Raw genomic sequence first — 20469 nt, 5'->3', positions numbered from 1 at the left:
GAGCCTGGATACCTTGTCCCCATTGGGTATGGAGCTCACGCACCGCAACTTGTGTCAAGAAAACTACCTTGCCTAGGGAGGCAGTTATGTATGGAGGCAGGTAGTTTCCGCTGCACTTTAGGCTCCGGGATCAACCGCGCATACCCTCCGATGTTCGCCTGATCAACAGGACACATCCATACCGCTCCAGCCGCCCGGTTCCCCAGATCCAGGAGGTGTCCCGTTGCACTAGCGTCGGATCCCGAACCGGGCCTCTCCACCAACACGTGCCCCGTCGCGGCAACCTTCGGCCCCCAACCCCACCGCCTCTTGAATCAGTGTGCAGGCGTTGGGCCTGCCTGAAACGAGGTGCGGGTTATGTCGCCTACGGCAGTTGTCGTGGTGTAGGAACAAGAGGATTCTGTGTTCCCGGCCGTGGGGGTAGTGTGCACAAGCGAGGGGAGTGAAAAAAAGATAAGGGGCGGGGATGGATGCAAGGGGATGATGATGATGGGTGAAACACACTGCAAAAGAAACTCGGTTCAAGTTTCAGTGAAAGACAAAATGGACTCGCGGCTGGTCTGAAGGATGATGGTAGCGAGGGAATGAATCGGGCAAATTATTACCCTTGAAACCTACAGCTTACGGCGCGACGCGACACGACACACAATAACTATTACTCAATAACTCAACTGTGTCTGTTCCCGCTATCTTATCAATCCAAGCGCAGCCCCTGGGCCTCTTCGAGAAAAGGGGTGGGTTTCTTCAATTTTTTTTGTTGAAATGGATCAAGAACAAGGATTCCTAGAGTACCTATGCGAAATGCATGGACAACTCAATCACACTTGGCCCCAATCCCGTCGATAAATCCTCAACACGGTCCAAGAAAGAGTTACCTTGACTAAAGCACAATGCATCCACTCTTGCGGTAATAAAATAAGTTGACCTCGTCTAAAAAAACACCCATTCGGCGGTGAAAAGGGGGGATTTCAGAGTGGTTTATCTTTGCAAGAATCGGGCACATTCCAGGAGCCTACCAGATTCTCTCATGGGGACCAAGTATGCTTCTATGAGACGGTTATCGCTCAGCCGAGGACTAGTACTCGATTAACAAAGACTCCTCGGCTCAAGAGCCTCACCGATTCCAAGTCCTGATAGTACTACATCCCCTCTTTCACAACATCGTCGTACTTCTTAGTTCTTTTTCACAATTACCTCGCCGTTCATCAGGCCCAGCGTTGCGCCCTCGGTTTCAATCCACTCCCTCCATGCCTTGATCATATCCTCGATGTCCTCAACAGTCGTGATGCCCATCTCGAGCCCCTTGTCCCGCATCTGCCCGGATTGTAACCTCGAGATCATCGACTCACCTAATTACCACACGTTAGTCAACACCACTTCCGCCCTCAACTAGGTACAAATACGAAACAGATGAAAAGGGTATTAAAAAAACATCAACTCACCCCAAACCCTCTTGTCCTCCGACGTGCTAAAACACCACGCCCCGAACCCTGCCTCCACATCCTCCCTATCCACCCCCGCCTCCAGCACCCACGACAACAACTTCCTGCCACCACGGTCTTCCCCACCATTCGCCACGAGCGTAGCCACCATCAGCCTATGAAACTTGCGCAGCCCCTCCGTCTCCGGCCACACACACCACGAATGCAGATCCGACTCCCGCAGCGCCACCAACCCACCCCCTCCTCCCCCCCCCCGACACACCCGCACCATCTCCCGCACCGCCTCCACCGGCGCCTTCAGGTGGCACAGCACCTGGTGCGCATGCACGACGTCGAACGCGCCGTCCGCAAACGGCAGCGCGTACACCGACGCCCGCCGGAACGCCATGTTCCCCGCGGCACCGACGTCGGCGGCGTGGGCCGCCGCGCGCGCGAGGATGTCGTCCGAGATGTCGGTCGCGAGGACGGTGCCGCCCAGTGGCGCGAGGTGCTGCGCGAGGGAGGCTGAGATGGTGCCGGAGCCGGCGCCGACGTCGAGGAGTTGGAGGGGGCGTGGGGTGGCCTGCTGTTGCTGCTGCAGCTGCTGGGCGGCGCGGTGCAGGTGGGGGAGGAGGTGCGCGGCGCTGTTTGATGCGGTGCGCCACTCGTGGTGTTGCGTCTGCGAGGCGGCGTGGCCGGGCGCGTAGGGCTGCTCTGGGTTCATGTTAGGGGCCGCGGGATGGGGAGGTGGGGGGGTTGGCATGTTGGCACTGGGGATATTTGGGGGGTGGATGTGGCAAGGTCAAGATGTTAAACTGCGAGTGAGTGAATAGGTGGATGAGTGGGGGTGTGTGGGAGAGAGAGAGAGTCTGCCCTCAGGTCCATCTGCAGCTTGTTGTTGTAAGGCAGGTCATGTCACCGAGTCCACCAAAGGTTTCAAGCTGCCCCGCTCCCCTCGGACGTAATTGATCACCCCACAAGCACCGAAAGGTGATTTGGCTACACCTATGGACCTGCCTGACGTATTCTACCTCGCACCGGAATTAACCTCTAACTCCCTAAACCCCGGCTACCTAGGTACCTCAATATCAACACTTCAAATTGTGAACCGCCACTTACTCGCTGGGGATGTAGAAACGACGATCTAATGATCTCCTCGCCTTGTGTCCGAGTCCGGTCTCCGGATACACTTTGGCGTTGTGAATGGCCCTAGCCAAATGGGCCGTCAAGATCCTGGGCGAGGGCTTCAACGAGTTTGACTGGAGACCCCGCTTACCTACGACAATTCCTTAGAGGACTTGGTTGACGTGAAGGTGTGTAAAGAGGAGACGGGTGATACAGTCAAGGACTAGCTCCAGATGGATCTAGCCCCCAGGAGGGTTATCTTGCTTACTGGCACATATATGATCTAGGAGGTAATCAAGGGGTATGATTTAGGGAAAAGGAACTGGGGGGAGTTGTAGTTGGGTGAAGAAACTGACAGCCCGCTTGCCTCGCGATGTCCCAGCTAGACAATGCTTCTATCGCATCTCGACTACCATGGGCCGGACCACCACAACAATTCATTGCCAGTTTAGAGAACTGGCACCAGGGGATCCGAGAATGGTCACTCCGATGATCCGTCTTTGAGTATCTTGCATTGTAAGTAAAAGCTAACATACAGGTTGAGAGAGACAGTAAATCTACCAACTTGGCCGCCGATTATTGTCTAATGGCTGAGCGGATCGTCAATAAGAAACACCGAGGGCAAGAGTGGTCACAAGGTCCTCCCTTTCGACACAATTACTTGTCTTACAAGGAGTAGAGAAGAAAAGAGGGAAATAAGAAAGAAAAGAAGAGTGAAAAGAGAGGAAACAATAAACAGAGAAAAGAAGCGAGACTAGGTACATGCAAGCTTCTGTATTATTTTGTAAATTCCCCTCCCAAACCTAATGACCTCAAAAGTATCTTACAGATTAAAGGAACCTTCTCGCCACCCCCTTAGCCTCAGCCAACTAATAAATGCCCCATTTGACCTTCTGGTGCCCAAGATTGCCATTACACTCCAGCTCGCCATACCCACTAACCTTCCCGCTACCACCAAACTTCTTTACCGCATCGGTAATGATATCCCGCACATCCTGCCCGCCCACCCAGAACACCGCATTGCCCTGGTTCGCGGTAGCCTCCACCCCAAAGCGGCAGGATCCCGCCGTGGCGATGGCGCGTTGCGAGAGCCCCGCGGTAGAGACTTCCCACTGCGTGCTGCCGTCATTCTCAATGTTGCGAATAATCTGCAAACAGTCCCTCGACGCGGGCGACGCGTCGCTGGTCTGGCCCACGAAGGTCGAGATGCCGCAGAAGTTGCGGCCCGGCGGGATGTCGCAGGGGAAGTTGGCGCTGGAGCCCGGCTCGGCCGTGTCCCAGGACTGGAACGCGCGCTCGGGGCTGCACACGGGCAGGCGAATGAACCCCGGCGTGGTGACGTCGACCTTGAGGAGGTCCTCGGCCGTGACGACGTTGTCGGGGTCGGCGAGCGCGCCGCCGTTCTTCTTGCCGTTCTGGAGCCACGTGCGGACGGAGCCTTTGATTAGGTCGGCTGTTTGGATGCCTCCCCAGGTGATTCCGCCGAGCGCGTCGAGGCCCGGCGGCGGGGAGAACTTGTTCTTCTCGCCGCATACGAGGTCGTCGCACTCGCCGGGGCCCGGTAGTGCCGGCACCAGCAGCTTTTCACGGCCTCGTCGGCGGGGTAGACTAGGTAGTACTGCCTGCCGTCGATGCATGCTCCTGTTTTCTTCATGACAGAGTCGTCGATGTACTCGCGCATCGGCCCCTTGTCTTCGTTGCAGCCGAGGCCCGAGTCCATGACGAAGGCGTACGAACGGGAATAGCGCCAGAGATGGGGGATAGCGAAGCCGAAGAAGGTTTTGGTAATGTGTGCCCTCAGGTCCGAATTATAGTCGTTTGAAGAACTGGAGCCGCCGCCGCTCATGCCGGTGACGAGCTTGCCGTCAGACATGCTAGACCAGAGGATATCCAGGGATTCCGGCTCGCCGTTGAACAACTTCTTCAGAGACATGGCAGTGACATTGGCCCAACCCGATACAACGGTGCCCATGAAGTGCGAGAACTTATTTTGTCCCTCCGTTGTCCAGTCGCTATTCTTGTCAGGGAGCAAGTCTTTGGCGATCGTCGTGCTTTGTCCGACCACGGTGAGTGTCAAGTCCTTGGCCGAGTCAAAAGTGTTAGGTCTTCCCATGAAGTAAGGCAATTTTCTGAGTTCAGAGTTGAAAAGGGGCGCGGCAACCGAGAGCGTCCCGAGAGTGAGGAGGTTGATGAGGAGCAGGGTCCAGGTGTCGTCCTTTGGCTGTGGGATTGGCGCAAACGTGTCCTCCATGTCGTCGAGCGCTGGACTGATGACTGCCATGGCTTGGAAGAGGGCTGTATGATAATCGTGGTGCATCGTATGGATCTTCATCAGGGACTCGTAAATTAGCTCTGCCGCGGGTCCTCCCGTCTTGTTCTCAGCACCCGCTGGGCAGGGCCGAAACTCGTCGCAGCCGCAATCATCAACCCATCCACAGTTGGCTGGTTGTATGTGAAGGGTTTGCGTGGCCGACTTTATGAAGTTAAGGCTCGAGATGCCAGATGGGGAGTCGACCTCCTGCCACTGCCTGACAACGTCCCTCCACGCATCATCTGCGTGCAAGGCATGCCACCGGTCTGAGGGGGTGTAATATTCCCTGTAGACGGTTTCTGGCGCCATACACGTCAAGTCCGTCCAACTTGAATTCCGTGGGAGGGCCTTGGGGTTCCCGCCGCCGCTGGCGATCATCTTGTAGCTGGCCCAGCTGTCTGCCGGGCGGGGAACAGGATGATACACCTGCAAACTGGTGGCCCAGTCGGTAGTGCCCCCTAAGCCCCAGCCCGCGTAGAGCGCTGTGCGCGTCTTCTTTGTGGCGCTGTCCATGTAACCGACCCACTGGTTGTTGTCGTAGACGAGAATGTTGCTGTGGCTGGACGAGTCAAGATAGCTCGTGACGATTCGCCCCGGGTCTTGCATGATCTCGGCAATCTCGGCGTCAGCGAGATACCCAGCAGTGCCGGTACACACTCCCTTCTTGGCGTTCGAGGTCAGACGATCGCCGGTGAAGAAGCAGTTGGGGCCCCAGCAGCCTGGCTGGACCATATCAAACGACCGACCGTAGCTGGTTACGCCAACGACGACTTTCCTTCCAGGTACGCCTGCCTTGGTAATCATGACCAACGACTGAACAGTCTCTGTCAGGTTGACCTGGCTACGCAAGCAGTTGCCTGTGATGCACCCAACCTGCGCCCATATGCTGGTGGCATCCCATTGGCCTGTTGACGGTCAGCAGGTGATCAAAGATGTGACTGCTGGCGAACGCAGAGAAGGGAAGGCGGGGGAGTCATACCGTGCAAATCGTACGACATAAAAACAATGTAGTCGACAATCCTGGCAATGTCGCTGATGGGGTATTGCTTGAGATACCAGTAGGAAGCAGGAGCAGAAATCGAAACGCTTTTGCCGGGTAGCGCATTCTTGAGAGTGACGAGGAGGAGCAAGTAGTTGCAACCTTCGTCTGGTTCGCCGGGGTCGATTCCTGGGAGATCGTGTGCTCCGGGATATTCCCAGTCAATGTCCACGCCGTCTAGATCGTGCTCCTTGATGAAGTTGGCGATGTTGATGGCCGTTTTTAGACGGTTCTCCGGTTTGACGCTGTTGCGGAAGATGTGGAACGTGTCGGGGTGTGACGAACCTACTTCAGGATCCTATCCTGTTAGGGTTCAGCTTCGTTGAAGGTAATCTCTCGAGGATGCTTAGGTTCGGTGCAGCCAAAGGGTGCACAACAATAGACTTGTCTCAACAGTAGGCTTGCGAGCTTGTAGCGAACTGTAGTTGTGATTGCTAACTGGAGAACTCCCAGAGCTCTCCAGAGTGAGTGACTATATACTACTATCTTGGTCCCTAGGTACTTCCATGCCTGGCTGACCTGATCGTTGTTATTCAGAGGTGACCGCTCGCAATCACCTTGATCGTCGACGGTCACCTTGATCGTTACCGATCACCTTGATTGTTACCGATCAAGTGCTTCCTCAGTGGTCACCTTGATTGGTTGCCTTAACGATTGGCTCGGGTTGCGTCATGCACTTCCCCGCTTCTCCCCGTGTTCCTTATTCGTGACACGGGGTGAGTCGAGAAGGTCCAGCCACCAAACGACAAGATCCTCTTGGCGCCCGTAAGTTTCTTGAATTCGCCGAATTGGTAGGTCGAGAGGGTATCGCCAAGGCTGACCTCGAAGTTCTCAGTCAGGACCGCAAAAGCAAAATGAATGTGCGTGTACCGCGTGGTGTCGATCTGGGCGGCATCCTGGTAGAGACAGCTCCGTTCCAGATTATAACCCTCGAAGTAGCCGATTTTGATGGCCCCAGTACCGTCGCCCTTGACCAACCCAAGGCCACAGTTGGAAATGCAACCGTAACTATCCGGCGCGGCAGTCCCAGGAGCGCCAGTATTGGTATCGATGCAATAGTCCTCGGTGACACCACACTGACCCCAAATGTTGCAGCAGGCATTTAGCGGACAGGGGTTCATAGCGGCAATGTCGGAGCCATCCGTGGGCGGTTTGGAACCGCGCTTTTGAGGACCGCACTCGGCGTTGAAAATCTCGCCGGGAAAGGGAGGACTCCCGGAGCTGAGGCAAATGATTGCGTCGAATAGGAGGACCGTGCAGCCACTCCAGCCCCAGGTGTTCTTGTTAAAACTGACGATCTGCTCAATCGTCAGGCCATACTCGGCGGCCAGGTTGGCGCAGTTGTCGTTCCTCTTAACCTGATACGAGTAGCACGAACCATCTTGGCTGGGCTTAGGTCGGAAATCAGGAAGGTCCCCGCTAGTACAGCAGACGTGTTGTTTTGGCTTCAACGTCGAACAGAAAGATCCAGGGTGGAGTTTGGTGAAATCAGCCCCTGAGATACCACACCTTGCGGCAAGCTCCGCACAACCATCGCCAGACTGAACCTGCACCGTCCTGCATGTAGCGCGGGCCCGAAGGGCACCCCTGGAATGGATGGTAGTGTTGAGCCTGGATGGATCGGTGGTGCCGTTCAGGTTGATTTGCAGAAGTGGCGTAGTGAGCATGGCCTGGCCGGAAAAGCTCGTGGACCCAGCGAACGATAGGCATGTGGCGTTTTCCCAGGCTCTTATGGCGTCCTGAATGGGGCCAAAGGTTCCGTTGCTGGTGACCATGACTCCAAAGGCGTGAGTGCTGCCATATTTCGGACCACAAAGTTGCATGGCCAGGCTTGGTGCCGAAACGTTGAGATTCTCGAGGTTGTCTTGTAAGATCGCCAGAGGTGACTTGCTGATGCCTTGGTTCAACAGGCCTTGACCGATGTAGACGCCGATAGTGGCTTGGCCCGATTGGCCAAACATCACGAAGGGTGCATCCGTGTCCCCGTGTCCTCGATCGACATACTTGCGAATCTGCCTGATCAGGGATCGGAGGCCAGGGGCTGCCAAGCCAAAGCCCTCCTGCCACCATCCGACCTCGAAGTGGACGTCGACGGGCGAAGAGGGAGGAACAGGGGCCCCTGAAGCGGGGATCTTGGAGAAATCGGGCCCGAACGATGCGCAAGCGTGAATGCGGTGGTTGATGGTTGGGTCGTCGACTGGGTCGTAGAGGGAGAAGTCGTAGAACATGGCTTGTTGGCAGTGTCTGAGTTGGTTGAGATTGGCAAAAACGGACCAATTTCCGGTATTCGCCCCCGAATCACTGCATCGTGCCGGGCAGGTTTCGATGTTGCCGTAGGTTGGGCTGAAAGCTGGTCTGAACCCATGCGTCTTGGCCAATGCTCCGTCAGCGGCAAGCATGAGGCTAACAGCCCCAAGTGCCGCTGCGAGCCATGATGAGTTCACCATGCCCAAGCAAAGAGCCCGCTGGCGTGTTCAGTGGCCAGACAAACACACAATGAACTGCCCAAATTCACGTTAGCTCGGGATTTGGTGGGCTCGCGGACCGGGAAGGAAAGAATACATCAATGGAAGAGGTGAGCGAAGAAAAAGAAAGGAGAAGACAAGAATTCCGAAAAGATCAAGAGAAGGAAAGCAAGCGAGAGGAGTTAGGAAAAGAGACGGATATGAACGGAGGGCGGATGGATTGACGAGGAAACCGGGTGATGAGGCAGATGGATGTAAGAGATATAAAAGAGGATGGCGGGAAGGGGGAGATTGGAAGAAAATCAGAAAGGGGAATACTTTTGAGGATTTTTTTCGGGTCACAGTGTTGAGGTTTGGTATGAACAAGGCCCGAGTAAACCGGAGAGGGTGGGAAATTCAACTTGAAAACTAAAAAGCCAAGGGTGCAATGAGAAGTGAGAGCAGGCTATCTGCCGTATTGGAGTCAAAAACAGTCTCAACGATGATTTGAATCGAAGAATGTTGAAGAATGTCGCTGGAGTCTTTATAGCTGAAGGACCTTTCGTTCTGACACCCTTCTCACTCATCCAAGCCCCGTTCCTCGGTCCATCAGAGCCATCCATGATCCATCCATCGTGCCATGATGCATCCAGTCTCCCCGGCTTCAGGCCATCTCCAAGATTGTTTCCGCCCAAGCCTTCATGGGGCGAATGTAACAACACACATGAAAAATCAGTTTCCCCGGAAGGCAGAATGGCACCCGACTGGAGTGTTAGTTGGCGGCAAGTTGAGGCGCTGAACCGATAATGCTCCGCGCCAAGGTACCGAGGAAGAAGCGGGTGAACTGCGCGAAATGAATCAAAGACATTTTTGGTAATCGCGAAGCACAAAGTCCTCGCTCCTCCTCGGCGGCACACCAAAATGAGTGACCCAGAACTATAAATATGCAGTTGGTTGTGAGTTTTACCCCTTGTAGTGGAGTTAAACGGAACAGAGCCAGCCACGGCCCTGGAGAGATGGCCCATCCAGCCTTGCCAGAGCCACCCAGCCACACCTCGGTTGCGGGAAACTGCCCAAGTGACATTAGTGATCTCAACGATCCACCTCTTTCCCACACTTGGCAGCGCGGCGCCATTTCTGTGGTTGGAATTTTCCGCGGCTTTGCTTTTCTACTAGCCTGCCAGCAGCCCCTCAGCCTAAAGACGCCGAGATCTGAGAGATCTGAAGGCGGCCCGTCTGCTCGTCTCAAAACAATGAACCAAACCAAGTCTAAAAAATGGCACCAATTCTGGCCAAATATCTATGTATTTGCTGTACTTGGCCCAGCCCATCAAGCTTCCCCTCTGCAGTTTCACCTCAGAGGGCTCCCGCGGCAGCACGGAGACCCCTGGTCTGTCCTGGCCCCGGATGAGACAACCGATTTACCCTGGAACCAGACGCATGACCAACAAGATGAGGTGCCTGTCGTCCGGCATGCTGGATCCAGTCATTGAAAAGGGGCAGGTAGTATCGCCGGTCTGCAGCGGCCTCGCCGCATTTATTCTCAGGCTTAACTAAACAGAAGAGGAATGGGTTTCTGTTGTTGGTTCAAGGTTGCATTGAACCTGCAGGGGCTCAACGAAATTGATGGCGAGACCGAGCCATCCCGCGCTTGCAGCCTACATCTCCGCTTTTCGTGTGCCGGGATCCCGTCCCCGGCTGATCGGTGTCCGCATGTGTGAGCGGCTCTGCCGTTCTGCGCGCTTTGGTGGTGCGTGGGTGGGCAGCTTCGAGCGGGCTCGGAGTATTCCTGGATAAAGTCACAGCGCTCACGGCTGCATAGGATGAGTGAGCAAATGATTGGCACGCAAAAGGGGGCGCCACGGTTGGACCACAGCCAGTCTGTATTTCTGGAATCACTCTTGGCCATGACCCGTGTCGGATCAGACACAGGTCATGGGCCCCCAACCCCGACAAGTCAGGAAAGAGGGTGTGAAATGGGTGGCCACAGTGCAGCAAGAAGAAACGGATGCCAAACCTGTATATGCAAAAACAATGCGAGATGGTAATTAGGTATATGTACGCATATGCACCGTGGTAATGAACATGTACATGCTGCCTGCATAACTCAAGCAGCCAGGAAAGAAAGAAAAAAGGGCAAGCACAGAAAATAAAACCGAGCGGCAAACACGAGTAGCCACCACACCTAGCACTACCACCATGATCCATTACGCAACCAGAAAAAAAGCAAGTGCTCCAAAGGCAGCCGCCAACGATGCCACGCCAGCAACCGCCAGCCGCTGGGAGGAACTGTCTTCTTCTGGTGGGCAGAAGTCTGGCGGAAAGGTTGCATTGCACGCCCTAGCAGTCCAGGAAGCTGAAATGCTGGCGGCCGTGGCCGACCCGATGCTGACTCGGCACGGGTTTGGGGTGGGCGTCGAGGAGGAGACCACCACCGCGCACTCATTGTGCCTGCTGTCCTGCTTGACCTGGCCCGTAACGTTGACAGCTAGACCGAGCTTCTCGGTGCAAGGTTTGTCGTTGGCAGTACCGGCGACAAGATCCACCACTTGCGCGCCGCTCTTGATGGTGAAGTCGATACCGCCGAGCGTCAAGTTGCTGACCCTTGGAGGCGGAGTCAAGAAAGAATCCTCCTCACAAGCTCCCCATGACATTTCCCAGCGCAGCTGCCACTCGCCCTCAGCCATGAATTTGTCCTTGAACAGGGTAGAGGAAAAGTAAGGCTCGTGGCTCGACCAATTAGCCCATTTGAGGCTCTGGGAGAAATTGACACTTTCATTGCCCCAGATGTTTGACGCGTTCCGTATTGTGTAAGCGATATGGAAGTTGAAGTGTTCCGCGAGCTCGGCATTCTGAAAAGCGAAGACAACGGGCAACGAGTCCGTAGGCGCGTAAGTTTCATTCCGTGGGAAGACCAGCGAGGCCTCGATCACGCCGCCGTCGGTGGCGTTGACGGCAGCTCCGAGACAGGCTAACGAGGCCACCAAGGACCAACCGACCCTGGAGAAAAGCTGCATGTTGTCGCCGCAGTCGGGAAAGGATTGAAGAGGGTGCTGTTGGTATGGGAGGGCCCGGAGGGGACGCCAAGATGGTTGTTGGGCTCAGGTGTTGCTCGGGGGAAATGGGGGATAACGTCGACAAAAGAACGTGGTTAGGGTGAAACGATGATTGAAGCGAAAACAAAAGACAGAAAAAGGAGAATTTTGGGGGGTAATTACCCCCAGGAAACGAGGATGCTACTGTCGAAGAGGTGCTCATGAGTCCCATGGATCTTGGCATGCCAATGCAGGAACAAACCAACCAGCAGCCGTCCCCACTCAGGTCGCAATCGTGACAAGACGATTTAACGCCGCATACGAGTCGGTACTTTGTACCACGGGCCGCTTGGCCGCCCAAGCCGACTTGGCGTTCCGGTTGCCAGCTCGGCTCGGTTGAGCCCATGTCCTCCGAGTCGTCCGGCGCAACCCTTCCCACGAAAAACGCGACCAAAAGTCCACCGGCGGCGGTTGGCTCTTGGTGGTAAGGCATAGTTATTTGGTAATAATATTGGCTCGCATGGAACGTCGAAGCCTTAAGTGTGGGCCCAAGTGGGTTATTACCAGGAAAGTTCGACTTTCTCGCAAGTCTCGCCCGAGGCTGACAGCTAAACAACTGAACCAACAGCGTTCCAATGCAGGAGACTATTGTTCTTTGGCATGGACACCGGGAACCCTAATACCGGCCTCATCTTTTGTTGGGGGGCTCATCTTCCGCCTCGGCATCATGGAGACTGCTGCCAGCTTACATGTACCCGCTTAGGGAGGTTGGAGGAACGACCAACGACGTGGGTTGAAGGATTCGGCCCCGGGGACGGGCATGACGGGACATCAGAACATCAAAAGTGTTGGGTCTATGAGAGGGGGGGACGGAGGAGGGCGAGGATGAGATCATGAGAATAAGTACCGGGCACTGCACTGCCTCTTTTTTTCTTCGCGCCTGAATGAAGACACGACCGAGCAGTCTCACCTTCCCCTTGCCCTCCCCTTTCTCTCCTAACTCGAATCCCTCACCAAAGACTCGAAGCCCGGATCGGAAAGGATGCAGCTAAAAAGCGTAACCGTTGCCGCGCTTGCACCATGGATGGCGTTTGGACGAGCCCTGTCACGTCGCGCTGTGACCTGTGAGTTCTTCATGACGCCGAACAGCGGCGATACGTGTGAGAGCTTTGCAATGATTTGGCAAGTTCCCTCGGTCGACGCACTCAAGGCCCTAAACCCTGGTATCATCTACCCCAATCTCGACACTAGCAAGCAGTACTGTGTGATGGGTACTGTGACCGAGGATCCCTCCACGACCCCTTCGCCTCAATCTTCCACCGCCAGCCAGTCTTTGACCAGCACCCAAGTCCCGGGGACCACCCAACCACCCACCACCACCAAGCCCTCGAGCACCACCAAGCCCTCGACCACCACGACGGCGTCCGCCCCCAATGACACACCGAGCCCGATGCAGGACGGCATGGTCGACAACTGCAACCGATTCCATTGGGTCGCCGAGAATCAGAACTGCGAGACCATTGCGGCCCTCTATTCCATCACGGTGGCGCAGTTCGTCCAGTGGAACCCTGCAGCCAAAAGTGATTGCAGCGGCCTCTGGGCCCGGACGGTAAGTAGCCCCCGCTCCATCCCGCCCGATGGACCGACCCATTTGTGGTGGGTGGTCGCAAGAAACGAGAATGCTAACGCTCGCTATCCGTCCTTAGCATGCCTGCGTCGGCGTCAAAGGAAGCACGCCAACGACGACCACACCCGGCAACGGCATCGCAACGCCGACCCCCACCCACCCGGGCATGGTCAGCAACTACAACAAGTTCACCAAGGTAAACCCGGGCGACACGTGCGACATCATCTCCTTCTTCAACGGGCCCATCTCAACCGAAGATTTTGTCAAGTGGAACACGGGGGTCGGGGGCCGCGACTGTCGGACGTTGCAGCTGGGGACTTATGTCTGCATCGGCGTCCTGGGCGGTAGCACCCCTACACAATCAGGCAACGGCATCGCCACGCCGACTCCGACGCACCCGGGCATGGTCAGCAACTGTAACAAGTTCACCAAGGTCAACCCGGGTGATACCTGCGACATCATTTCCTTTTTCAATGGGCCCATCTCGACTGGGGACTTTATTAAGTGGAATACTGGCGTTGGGCAGGATTGTCGGACGTTGCAGCTGGGGACGTATGTTTGCATTGGTGTTAAGAAGTAGGGGAGTCGGGTGCGGCCTGCAGGTGTCGTGTGTGAATTAGTAATCTCGATTTGGTTGAACTGTTTGGTTTACGAAGTATTGTAAGTTTTTGTGGTGTCCGTGAGGATCGACTCATCTGGGAGCTTGAAGTGGATACATCTGTGATCCACAAGGTGCAGACCCCAAGGTCGATCATTCGCATATGTGTATTTTACGTGTACTTTACATGTATTTTACGTGTTTGCCGATTGTCCTGGCCTTCCCCACGCGTCTCCAACGCGGCGGGTAAAAGAAACACGCATGACCAACGACAAGATGAATTTTTTTTTTTTTTGGCCCGGCATGCAAGGTCGGTCGTGAAAAGGGGTATCCAGGGTAGTATTGTCGGACGTCCATTGCAGTGGCGAGGCCGCACCATTTTTCTGGCTTGCACAAAACTGGGATGGTTTTCTGCTGTTGGTTCGAGGTTGCATTGGACCCTTGCACTTTCTGGGCTGGGACGAAATTGAGAGCGAGATACAGCGAGACGGCAATTTTCGCGAGCCGAGATCTGTCCCTGGCTGATCAGCCTCCATCTCGGGCAGTTTTCGACTTCATGGTGGCTCCAATCACGGACAGGATGCGGCTCGGATTGATGCCGGCCGAGAGGCCACTCCCCAACCACCTTTTGCTCAGATGAGTGACATGTCCATGAGTTTCACTGTGGGTCACTATGGGCACTGAAGCAAGGCCAGCATTGCGTCTTTCGCCTGGTCTCTATTCTTAGAGCAAGGTTTGCAGTGCGTGTCCGCCAAGGAGCCAGCAACCTGGACCACTCACTCGGCGCTGTGATCCCGGGATTTCTGGGGGTTTGAAAGCGAGACAAGTGCTGGCAATTAATGCGAGAAGGGAGCCCGATTGCCAAAATTAACAAACTAATGCGAGAGTATTAAATCATTGATCCCATGCTCACAGCCAAAGAAAACCAAAGGCGCCAAACGCGGCCGCTAAGGATGCCACGCCAGCAACCGCCAGCCGGCGGGAGGCACTGTCTTCTTTTGGTGGGCAGTAGTCTGGCGGGAAGGTGACGTTGCACACCCGGGCAGTCCAGGAAGCGGAGATGCTGGCAGCGGTAGCGGAGCCGATCTTGATCGCGCACGGGCTTGGGGTGGGCGTCGGAGACGAAATGTCCAGCACCGCGCAGGTATCGCCCCCGGACCAGGCAGTTGAGCTGACCGACCTGTGCTTGCCCGTGACCTTGATGGTGGTGCCGAGTTCCTCCGGGCATGTCTTGGTATTGGCGGTAGCAGCAACGAGATCCACCGGCTGACCGCCGCTGCTGATGGTAAAGTCCACTGACCGGATCGATCTGTTGGCGATAATGCCGGAACCACGCGCATCGAACCAAGTCCCATCGAGAGACTCATCGAGACAGCCTTCCCAACTCACATCCCAAGTCAGCCGCCATTCACCCTCTACCGTGAAGGGTTCGCGGAAGAATTTCCCGACGAAGTAGGGATCGTTGGTAGACCAATTGGCCCAGCGGAGGTCATGGGAGGCGTGTATGTTGTCGCCTAGGAGGTCGGAGCGGTTTCGTATGATGTAAGAAATATCCATGTTTAGATACCATGCCAGCTCCGCGTTTTGGTACCCGAAAATGATGGGAAACGAGTCCGTGGGCGCGTAAGTCTCATTCCGTGGGAAAACGACATCGACCTCCAAAACACCGCCATTGGCGGCGCTAACAACGGCTGCAAGGCAGGCGAGGGAGACCACGAGGCACCGTAGGGCGTGAGACATGACGCGCATAATATCCGCAAATATCGCTGGACCTGTTGATGGCCCAACACGGGAGGGCCTAGGATGGCGGCGCAGATGATGTTGCTCGAGGGAGGTTTAGGCAGAACGTTGATAAAGGCGTTGGCAAAGGCTGAGGAACAAAGCAAAAAGGGATAGAAGAGAGGGAAGTTGGAAGGGAAAGGGTTGAGGTCGGGTACCTAATTACCCCAGGACGCGAATATGATTGAAGAAGGGGTCTGAAAGGGGTGCACCGGCCTTGGCACCACACCACGAACCAACAAGCTGTCCCCACTCAAGCCGTAACATGGAACCAGATTACCAGACCTAACTGTGACAAGACGAAATTGACGCCGAATACAAGTAAGGTGTATACCACGCCGCTTGGCCACTTGGCCGCCAGAGCCGACTTGGCGTTTTGCTCGGCAGAGCCCGGTGGATTAGGTACTTTTCTGGCGCACCGATCCCCGAATTCCATTCTGAGTCCCGAGACACCGCAGACCGCAGCCGATAACCGTGGCCCCCAACCCCGCTCCCCTTTGCATCCCTCTCGAGGCGATCGGTACATAATCCGTACCTGCGCCGCCCCGCGGCACGAGCCGCACACCGGGCCGGGTACTCGACCCCAGCATCAGCCCCGCCCCCCCTTAATTGATCGTCACCGAGGGCTGAGGGCCCACATCACTCGCTCACTCCCCCGCTCCCAAAACAACCTCGAGCGACAAACACCTACTGCCTAGTTAACCCCACAACACGCGCAACCAACCCTACGTGGTCAAGGTCGTCAAACTCAGCCCGACATCCACAGCGACCAAGCAACTCTCAAGATGGCAATCGGCGGGACCTCCCGGCCCACGCCCGCCAATCGCGGCGCGAGCAACCGCCGTCGCAACACAGCAGCAGCAGCCACAGCCAACCCCCCTCCCCCAGCCGCAGCGAACAGCACCGCCCACAGCGACGGCGCGACGAACACATCACGCCCCACTACAAACATTACACAGGAACGCCACCACCACGAGCCGCATGCGCAACAGCAGCAGCGCCCACAGCAGTCACAAAATACACAACATCAGCAGCAGCAGCAGCAGCAGCAGCAGCAGCAGCAGCAGCAGCAGCAGCAGCAGCAGCAGCAGCAGCACTTCCGGCACCAGCAAAACCGCGTCGGAAAACGCTACCGCGACAAACTCACCGCGGGCTTTGAGAGCTTGCAGACGACGCTCGGCCTTGACGAAGATGGTGATGATGCGCTGGATGTCACCCAGGCTGGGGGCGGGAGCCGAGGAGGAGGAGGGAACGGGTTGACGGGGATGGGGGGTGGTGGTGCGGCGCGGAGGCGGCGTCGGCCGCTGAACAAGGCGAGGATCATTGATTTGACGTGTGAGAGGGTGAGGGCGTTGGTCGGGGAGTGGGAGGTGATGAGGGCCGAGGTGGAGGCGTTGCGGAGGGAGAGGGCTTTGCAGGGTTGGTGAGTGAGTGTTGGGGGAAATTTGGGGAGGGAATGCCAAGACGGGAATGGGGAAGATGGGGGCAGGGATAACGCTGGAGACGGTCGTGGATCGGCTGAAGGATACTGGATTGGGATTTGACGTCAATCGTGTCGACCTCGGGGCTTTGATGTGAGTGCTTTGTGTTGGCAATGGATTCAATTTATATGGCTTGGCTCATTCTAAAACCGTTTACGAAGTAGTTTGTCTCCCTGTGACCTTTCTTGAGAGCAGCCCTGACATTGGCGAATAACGGAGATTTCTCGAGTTTACCCCACAGCAATCCCATTCCAGTGGACTTGCCGTGACGGAACGTTGAGCGACTCGAAGCAGCGCATTTTCCTTGCTCGGCCGCCCTGGGCCCCTTGACCCTCTGCGCCGTGACGGCTTCGTGGACCCGACACTTTGGATTTGACGAGAAACAGTTTCAACGTGTCACTCCATCCCCGCCCACGAAACGTGGTGGGCTGCAGACTCCGCTACGGAAAAGCTGATTGTGCAGGCTGACAAATTAGCCAAGCTTCCATGCCGCCTGGAGTCGTATTCAGAGGCTCGCGGCAGCCAAGTTTCGCTTAGCGCACTCCGAACCGCGCGTTCTTGGTCGCATTTGTTTCGATCTTGTTGGCTCGGGCCATTGGCCCTTGTCGACGGATCCAGGCTGCAGGGCTGATCACTTCCTTCGCTGCTGAAAAAAGCTGCATCCCAAAGGAAGCCGAATTTCCCGGTCACCCACATAATTGCCATGTCCCGCCGCTCGGCGCTGTCGAGGCACGCTCCCGCTTCACACTAGCGACGGCCGCCGTTACGATGCTCGCCCGGGTTTTTGGATACTCACCCCTGAATGGAAGCCCGACCAGCGCGGATAGCCCGACATCGCCACAATATTGGACCGGTGTAACCGGTCTCCTGTCGTCGCGTAGGATACGTCTCTTGGTACCAGCCGTCTTGGTTGTGTGCATCTTCCTCACTTTCGGCCATCGCTACGACGCCCTTTCCAGCATCCCGGCAGGGTGGGGAAGAGAGGGCAGCCCGGCGCCCGACGCAGACGCAGGGGCCGGTGTTATCCAACCAATACAACCGCCGACGCCGCCTACACCGCCAGCACCACCAGCACCACCAGCACCACCGGCACCACCAACATCGCCAACACCGCCAGCACCCCCGCCCCCGCCAACCCCTTCACCGCCACCACAAAGCGAGGACTCCAGCACCACCCCGCCGACCGACAACAACAACAACAACAACAGCGGCGAAGCCGTCGACTGGTCGCGGTTCGCGTACACGCAGTACGTGACCGACAGCCACTACCTATGCAACTCGGTGATGCTCTTCGAGCGGCTGCACCAGCTGGGCAGCCGGGCCGACCGGCTCATGCTGTACCCGCACCACATGTTCGACCCGAGCCAGACGGCCGAGGCCAACGGCCGCAACGGTCGGCTGAGCGCTAACGCAAGGATGCTGATCAAGGCGCGTGATGAGTATGGGGTCAAGCTGGTGCCGATTAAGGTGCAGCATCGGGATGGGGATGATAGTAGGTTTTTTTCTAGGGTGGGCGCGTAGTAGATATATTGTGTGAGTTGATGCTGACGACGGGTCTAGAAACCTGGGCGGAATCCTTCACCAAGCTGCTCGCGTTCAACCAGACGCAATATGCGCGGGTCCTCTCACTCGACTCGGACTCGGTGCTCCTCCAAAGCATGGACGAGCTATTCCTGCTGCCGCCCGCGCCCGTCGCCATGCCGCGCGCCTACTGGCTGTACCCCAAGAACAAGGTGCTCTCGTCGCAGGTGATGCTGGTGCAGCCGAGCGCGGCCGAGTTCGAGCGGGTGATGGCGCGCGTGGCGCAGGCGGGGGGCAGCGACTACGACATGGAGATCGTCAACTACCTGTACGGCGACAGCGCGCTGGTGCTGCCGCACCGGCCGTATGACTTGCTCTCGTCCGAGTTCCGGGAGGAGCCCGATGCGCATGCGCGGTATTTGGGGCGGGAGGATGAGGTGTGGGATCCCGTGGCGGTGTTTGAGGAGGCTAAGTTTGTGCATTTTTCGGATTGGCCCGTGCCGAAGCCGTGGTTGGATATTGAGAAGACGAGGTGGGATAAACAGCCGGATTGTTTTTTGAGGGATGGGGTGGAGAGTTGTGTGGAGAGGGAGATGTGGAATCGGCTTTATGATGAGTTTCGAGAGAGGCGGAAGGTGAGTGATTGTGTCTCCATTCTTCGGTCTGTTGGTTCATTATTTGCTAATGGTGTTGCAGCGCGTGTGCACGCAGGTTCCAGGCGAGCATTGGCGGCGGCGGAGGTGATGAGGCTGATGATGATGATTGGGGTTGATGATCTACATGATCTGCACCGCCAGCATTGTGAAGGATGAATCCCTGTGGTAATTTTGAAATATGGATTGGACAGATCTGAGGTTTAAGGACGGCGTTATAGAGAGGCATGGCCGGCGTTCTCCAGGTCCATTTTTGGAGCGATTTTGGTATGATTGAGGCGATTTGAACCACTGTGGCTTGCATCGTGGCGCGGCATTCACAATCGAGCCGTCTTACGCGTGTCTCGTATTCGACTGAAGAACTTTGGTTCATGAACATGGGAGGGTTGCATCAAAATCTAAAACTGGAAGTGGAGTAGGGTAGCATGGAACCAAAAATTGCCTTCGTTCGATTTGGGACAATCTGTCCGAGACAGACGGCTCCTTCCCGCAATCTGCAATCTGGCTGAATGGAAGGCAGATGACCTCACATGGCACCAGAAATGCAAGGCTGCGTGGCTGCAACTCTTCCCCTGTTTCTTCCCCAGACCCACTGACCGCCGTAATTTTCCCTTGACATCCATGCTCGCCCAGGTAAGCTTGTTTCCACCACATGGGCGGATAACTCTATTTCAACCTCATCGAGGGACTATGAGGCCTGGTACGACCTCGGGTGAACTCAAACCCAATGCAAACAAACAGGTTTTAACCTCATGGTAACTGATTCTCCGGAACTTACATACTCCATTAATACACTCAAATATCTCATCAAAAAATTATGAACCCAAAAAGAATCAAACCTGCTTCTTGTGCGACTAGCTCTAACAGGGATTGCCCGGCCTGGGTTGAACCGCGGATTGTGACCGACACGAGTTGTTGCACAACATGACCCAATTCAGCTACGACATCATCGGGGATGGTACACACCCAAGACACCCAAAGATTCCCATGCACCCACTGCGTCACTGTGAAGAAGCACCAACGATGAAAAGGCAGATCTTTCGAGGATTGGCCAGGCTGGATGCTGTTGGCCAGTATGACCCTGGGAAGGAATGGGGCTTCGGGTTCTGCTGGCCACTTCGGGACCGTGGTGAGTGGCTCACTGCTCAACAAAATCACGACAGAAAAGTTCCTCGACAGACAATCGGAACCCGAATCCGGCTTGACGCTGCAATTCTGCTGCAAATGTTGTGTCAGTCACACTTAAGTTGCTGGTTTCCAACCAATTCGTAATCTACTCGGTGCGGCCCCTGGCTAAGGACGCATCATCAGCAGAAGGTCCGAGACATGTTGCTTCCGAGACCCGAAAGTGGCGTTCACAAGCTGAGGGTCTCTTCAAGCAAACACCAAAGTTCCATACAGTCTATGGGTATGCACATGACAAAAAGCGACATGC

At 56.0% G+C, this 20469-nt stretch overlaps 7 protein-coding genes across 7 annotated transcripts; 3 read left to right on the top strand and 4 right to left on the bottom strand.

Annotated features, from left to right (window-relative positions):
- Nucleotides 1-1173: 1173 nt before the first annotated feature.
- F5144DRAFT_499353 (S-adenosyl-L-methionine-dependent methyltransferase) lies at nt 1174-2145 on the bottom strand (the record flags this gene model as incomplete). Its single annotated transcript, XM_066786324.1, has 2 exons — nt 1174-1349; nt 1443-2145. 2 exons carry the CDS (start codon nt 2143-2145, stop codon nt 1174-1176), a joined length of 879 nt encoding a protein of 292 aa, XP_066639117.1.
- A 1270-nt stretch (nt 2146-3415) lies between these two features.
- On the bottom strand, nt 3416-8329 carry F5144DRAFT_660933 (uncharacterized protein; the record flags this gene model as incomplete). Its single annotated transcript, XM_066793279.1, has 5 exons — nt 3416-4093; nt 4135-5762; nt 5837-6194; nt 6610-8246; nt 8305-8329. The coding sequence occupies 5 exons, from the start codon at nt 8327-8329 to the stop codon at nt 3416-3418; spliced, it is 4326 nt and encodes a 1441-aa protein (XP_066639116.1).
- Nucleotides 8330-10051: 1722 nt separating this feature from the next.
- F5144DRAFT_586783 (uncharacterized protein) lies at nt 10052-11637 on the bottom strand. Its single transcript, XM_066789790.1, has one exon. The coding sequence runs from the start codon at nt 11355-11357 to the stop codon at nt 10548-10550; it is 810 nt and encodes a 269-aa protein (XP_066639115.1). The 5' UTR covers nt 11358-11637; the 3' UTR covers nt 10052-10547.
- A 1200-nt stretch (nt 11638-12837) lies between these two features.
- F5144DRAFT_498963 (carbohydrate-binding module family 50 protein) lies at nt 12838-13582 on the top strand (the record flags this gene model as incomplete). Its single annotated transcript, XM_066786297.1, has 2 exons — nt 12838-12984; nt 13082-13582. 2 exons carry the CDS (start codon nt 12838-12840, stop codon nt 13580-13582), a joined length of 648 nt encoding a protein of 215 aa, XP_066639114.1.
- Nucleotides 13583-14509: 927 nt separating this feature from the next.
- Nucleotides 14510-15574, bottom strand: F5144DRAFT_624221 (uncharacterized protein; the record flags this gene model as incomplete). The annotated part of the gene is made up of 2 exons (XM_066792189.1): nt 15192-15574; nt 14510-14909 (listed from the first exon to the last, which is right to left on the bottom strand). The coding sequence occupies exons 1-2, from the start codon at nt 15347-15349 to the stop codon at nt 14510-14512; spliced, it is 558 nt and encodes a 185-aa protein (XP_066639113.1). The 5' UTR covers nt 15350-15574.
- A 461-nt stretch (nt 15575-16035) lies between these two features.
- On the top strand, nt 16036-17359 carry F5144DRAFT_394989 (uncharacterized protein). Its single transcript, XM_066784751.1, has 3 exons — nt 16036-16798; nt 16869-16953; nt 17022-17359. Exons 1-3 carry the CDS (start codon nt 16165-16167, stop codon nt 17047-17049), a joined length of 747 nt encoding a protein of 248 aa, XP_066639112.1. The 5' UTR covers nt 16036-16164; the 3' UTR covers nt 17050-17359.
- A 1-nt stretch (nt 17360) lies between these two features.
- On the top strand, nt 17361-19264 carry F5144DRAFT_394976 (nucleotide-diphospho-sugar transferase). The gene is made up of 3 exons (XM_066784750.1): nt 17361-18352; nt 18421-19016; nt 19078-19264. Exons 1-3 carry the CDS (start codon nt 17629-17631, stop codon nt 19123-19125), a joined length of 1368 nt encoding a protein of 455 aa, XP_066639111.1. The 5' UTR covers nt 17361-17628; the 3' UTR covers nt 19126-19264.
- The last annotated feature ends 1205 nt before the right edge of the window (nt 19265-20469 follow it).

This window comes from Chaetomium tenue (assembly GCF_020726465.1).
Source record: "Chaetomium tenue strain MPI-SDFR-AT-0079 chromosome Unknown F5144scaffold_7, whole genome shotgun sequence".
NCBI lineage: Eukaryota > Fungi > Ascomycota > Sordariomycetes > Sordariales > Chaetomiaceae > Chaetomium > Chaetomium tenue.
This window is presented reverse-complemented; position numbering and strand designations above follow the sequence as displayed.

Coding starts and splice junctions, on each gene's coding strand:
- F5144DRAFT_586783 (XM_066789790.1), bottom strand. CDS start 11,357: ATGCAGCTTTTCTCCAGGGTCGGTTGGTCCTTGGTGGCCTCGTTAGCC.
- F5144DRAFT_394989 (XM_066784751.1), top strand. CDS start 16,165: ATGGCAATCGGCGGGACCTCCCGGCCCACGCCCGCCAATCGCGGCGCG. Junction 16,799..16,868: donor GAGGGAGAGGGCTTTGCAGG/GTTGGTGAGTGA, acceptor AGATGGGGGCAG/GGATAACGCTGGAGACGGTC. Junction 16,954..17,021: donor GTCGACCTCGGGGCTTTGAT/GTGAGTGCTTTG, acceptor CCGTTTACGAAG/TAGTTTGTCTCCCTGTGACC.
- F5144DRAFT_394976 (XM_066784750.1), top strand. CDS start 17,629: ATGCTCGCCCGGGTTTTTGGATACTCACCCCTGAATGGAAGCCCGACC. Junction 18,353..18,420: donor GCATCGGGATGGGGATGATA/GTAGGTTTTTTT, acceptor CGACGGGTCTAG/AAACCTGGGCGGAATCCTTC. Junction 19,017..19,077: donor AGTTTCGAGAGAGGCGGAAG/GTGAGTGATTGT, acceptor ATGGTGTTGCAG/CGCGTGTGCACGCAGGTTCC.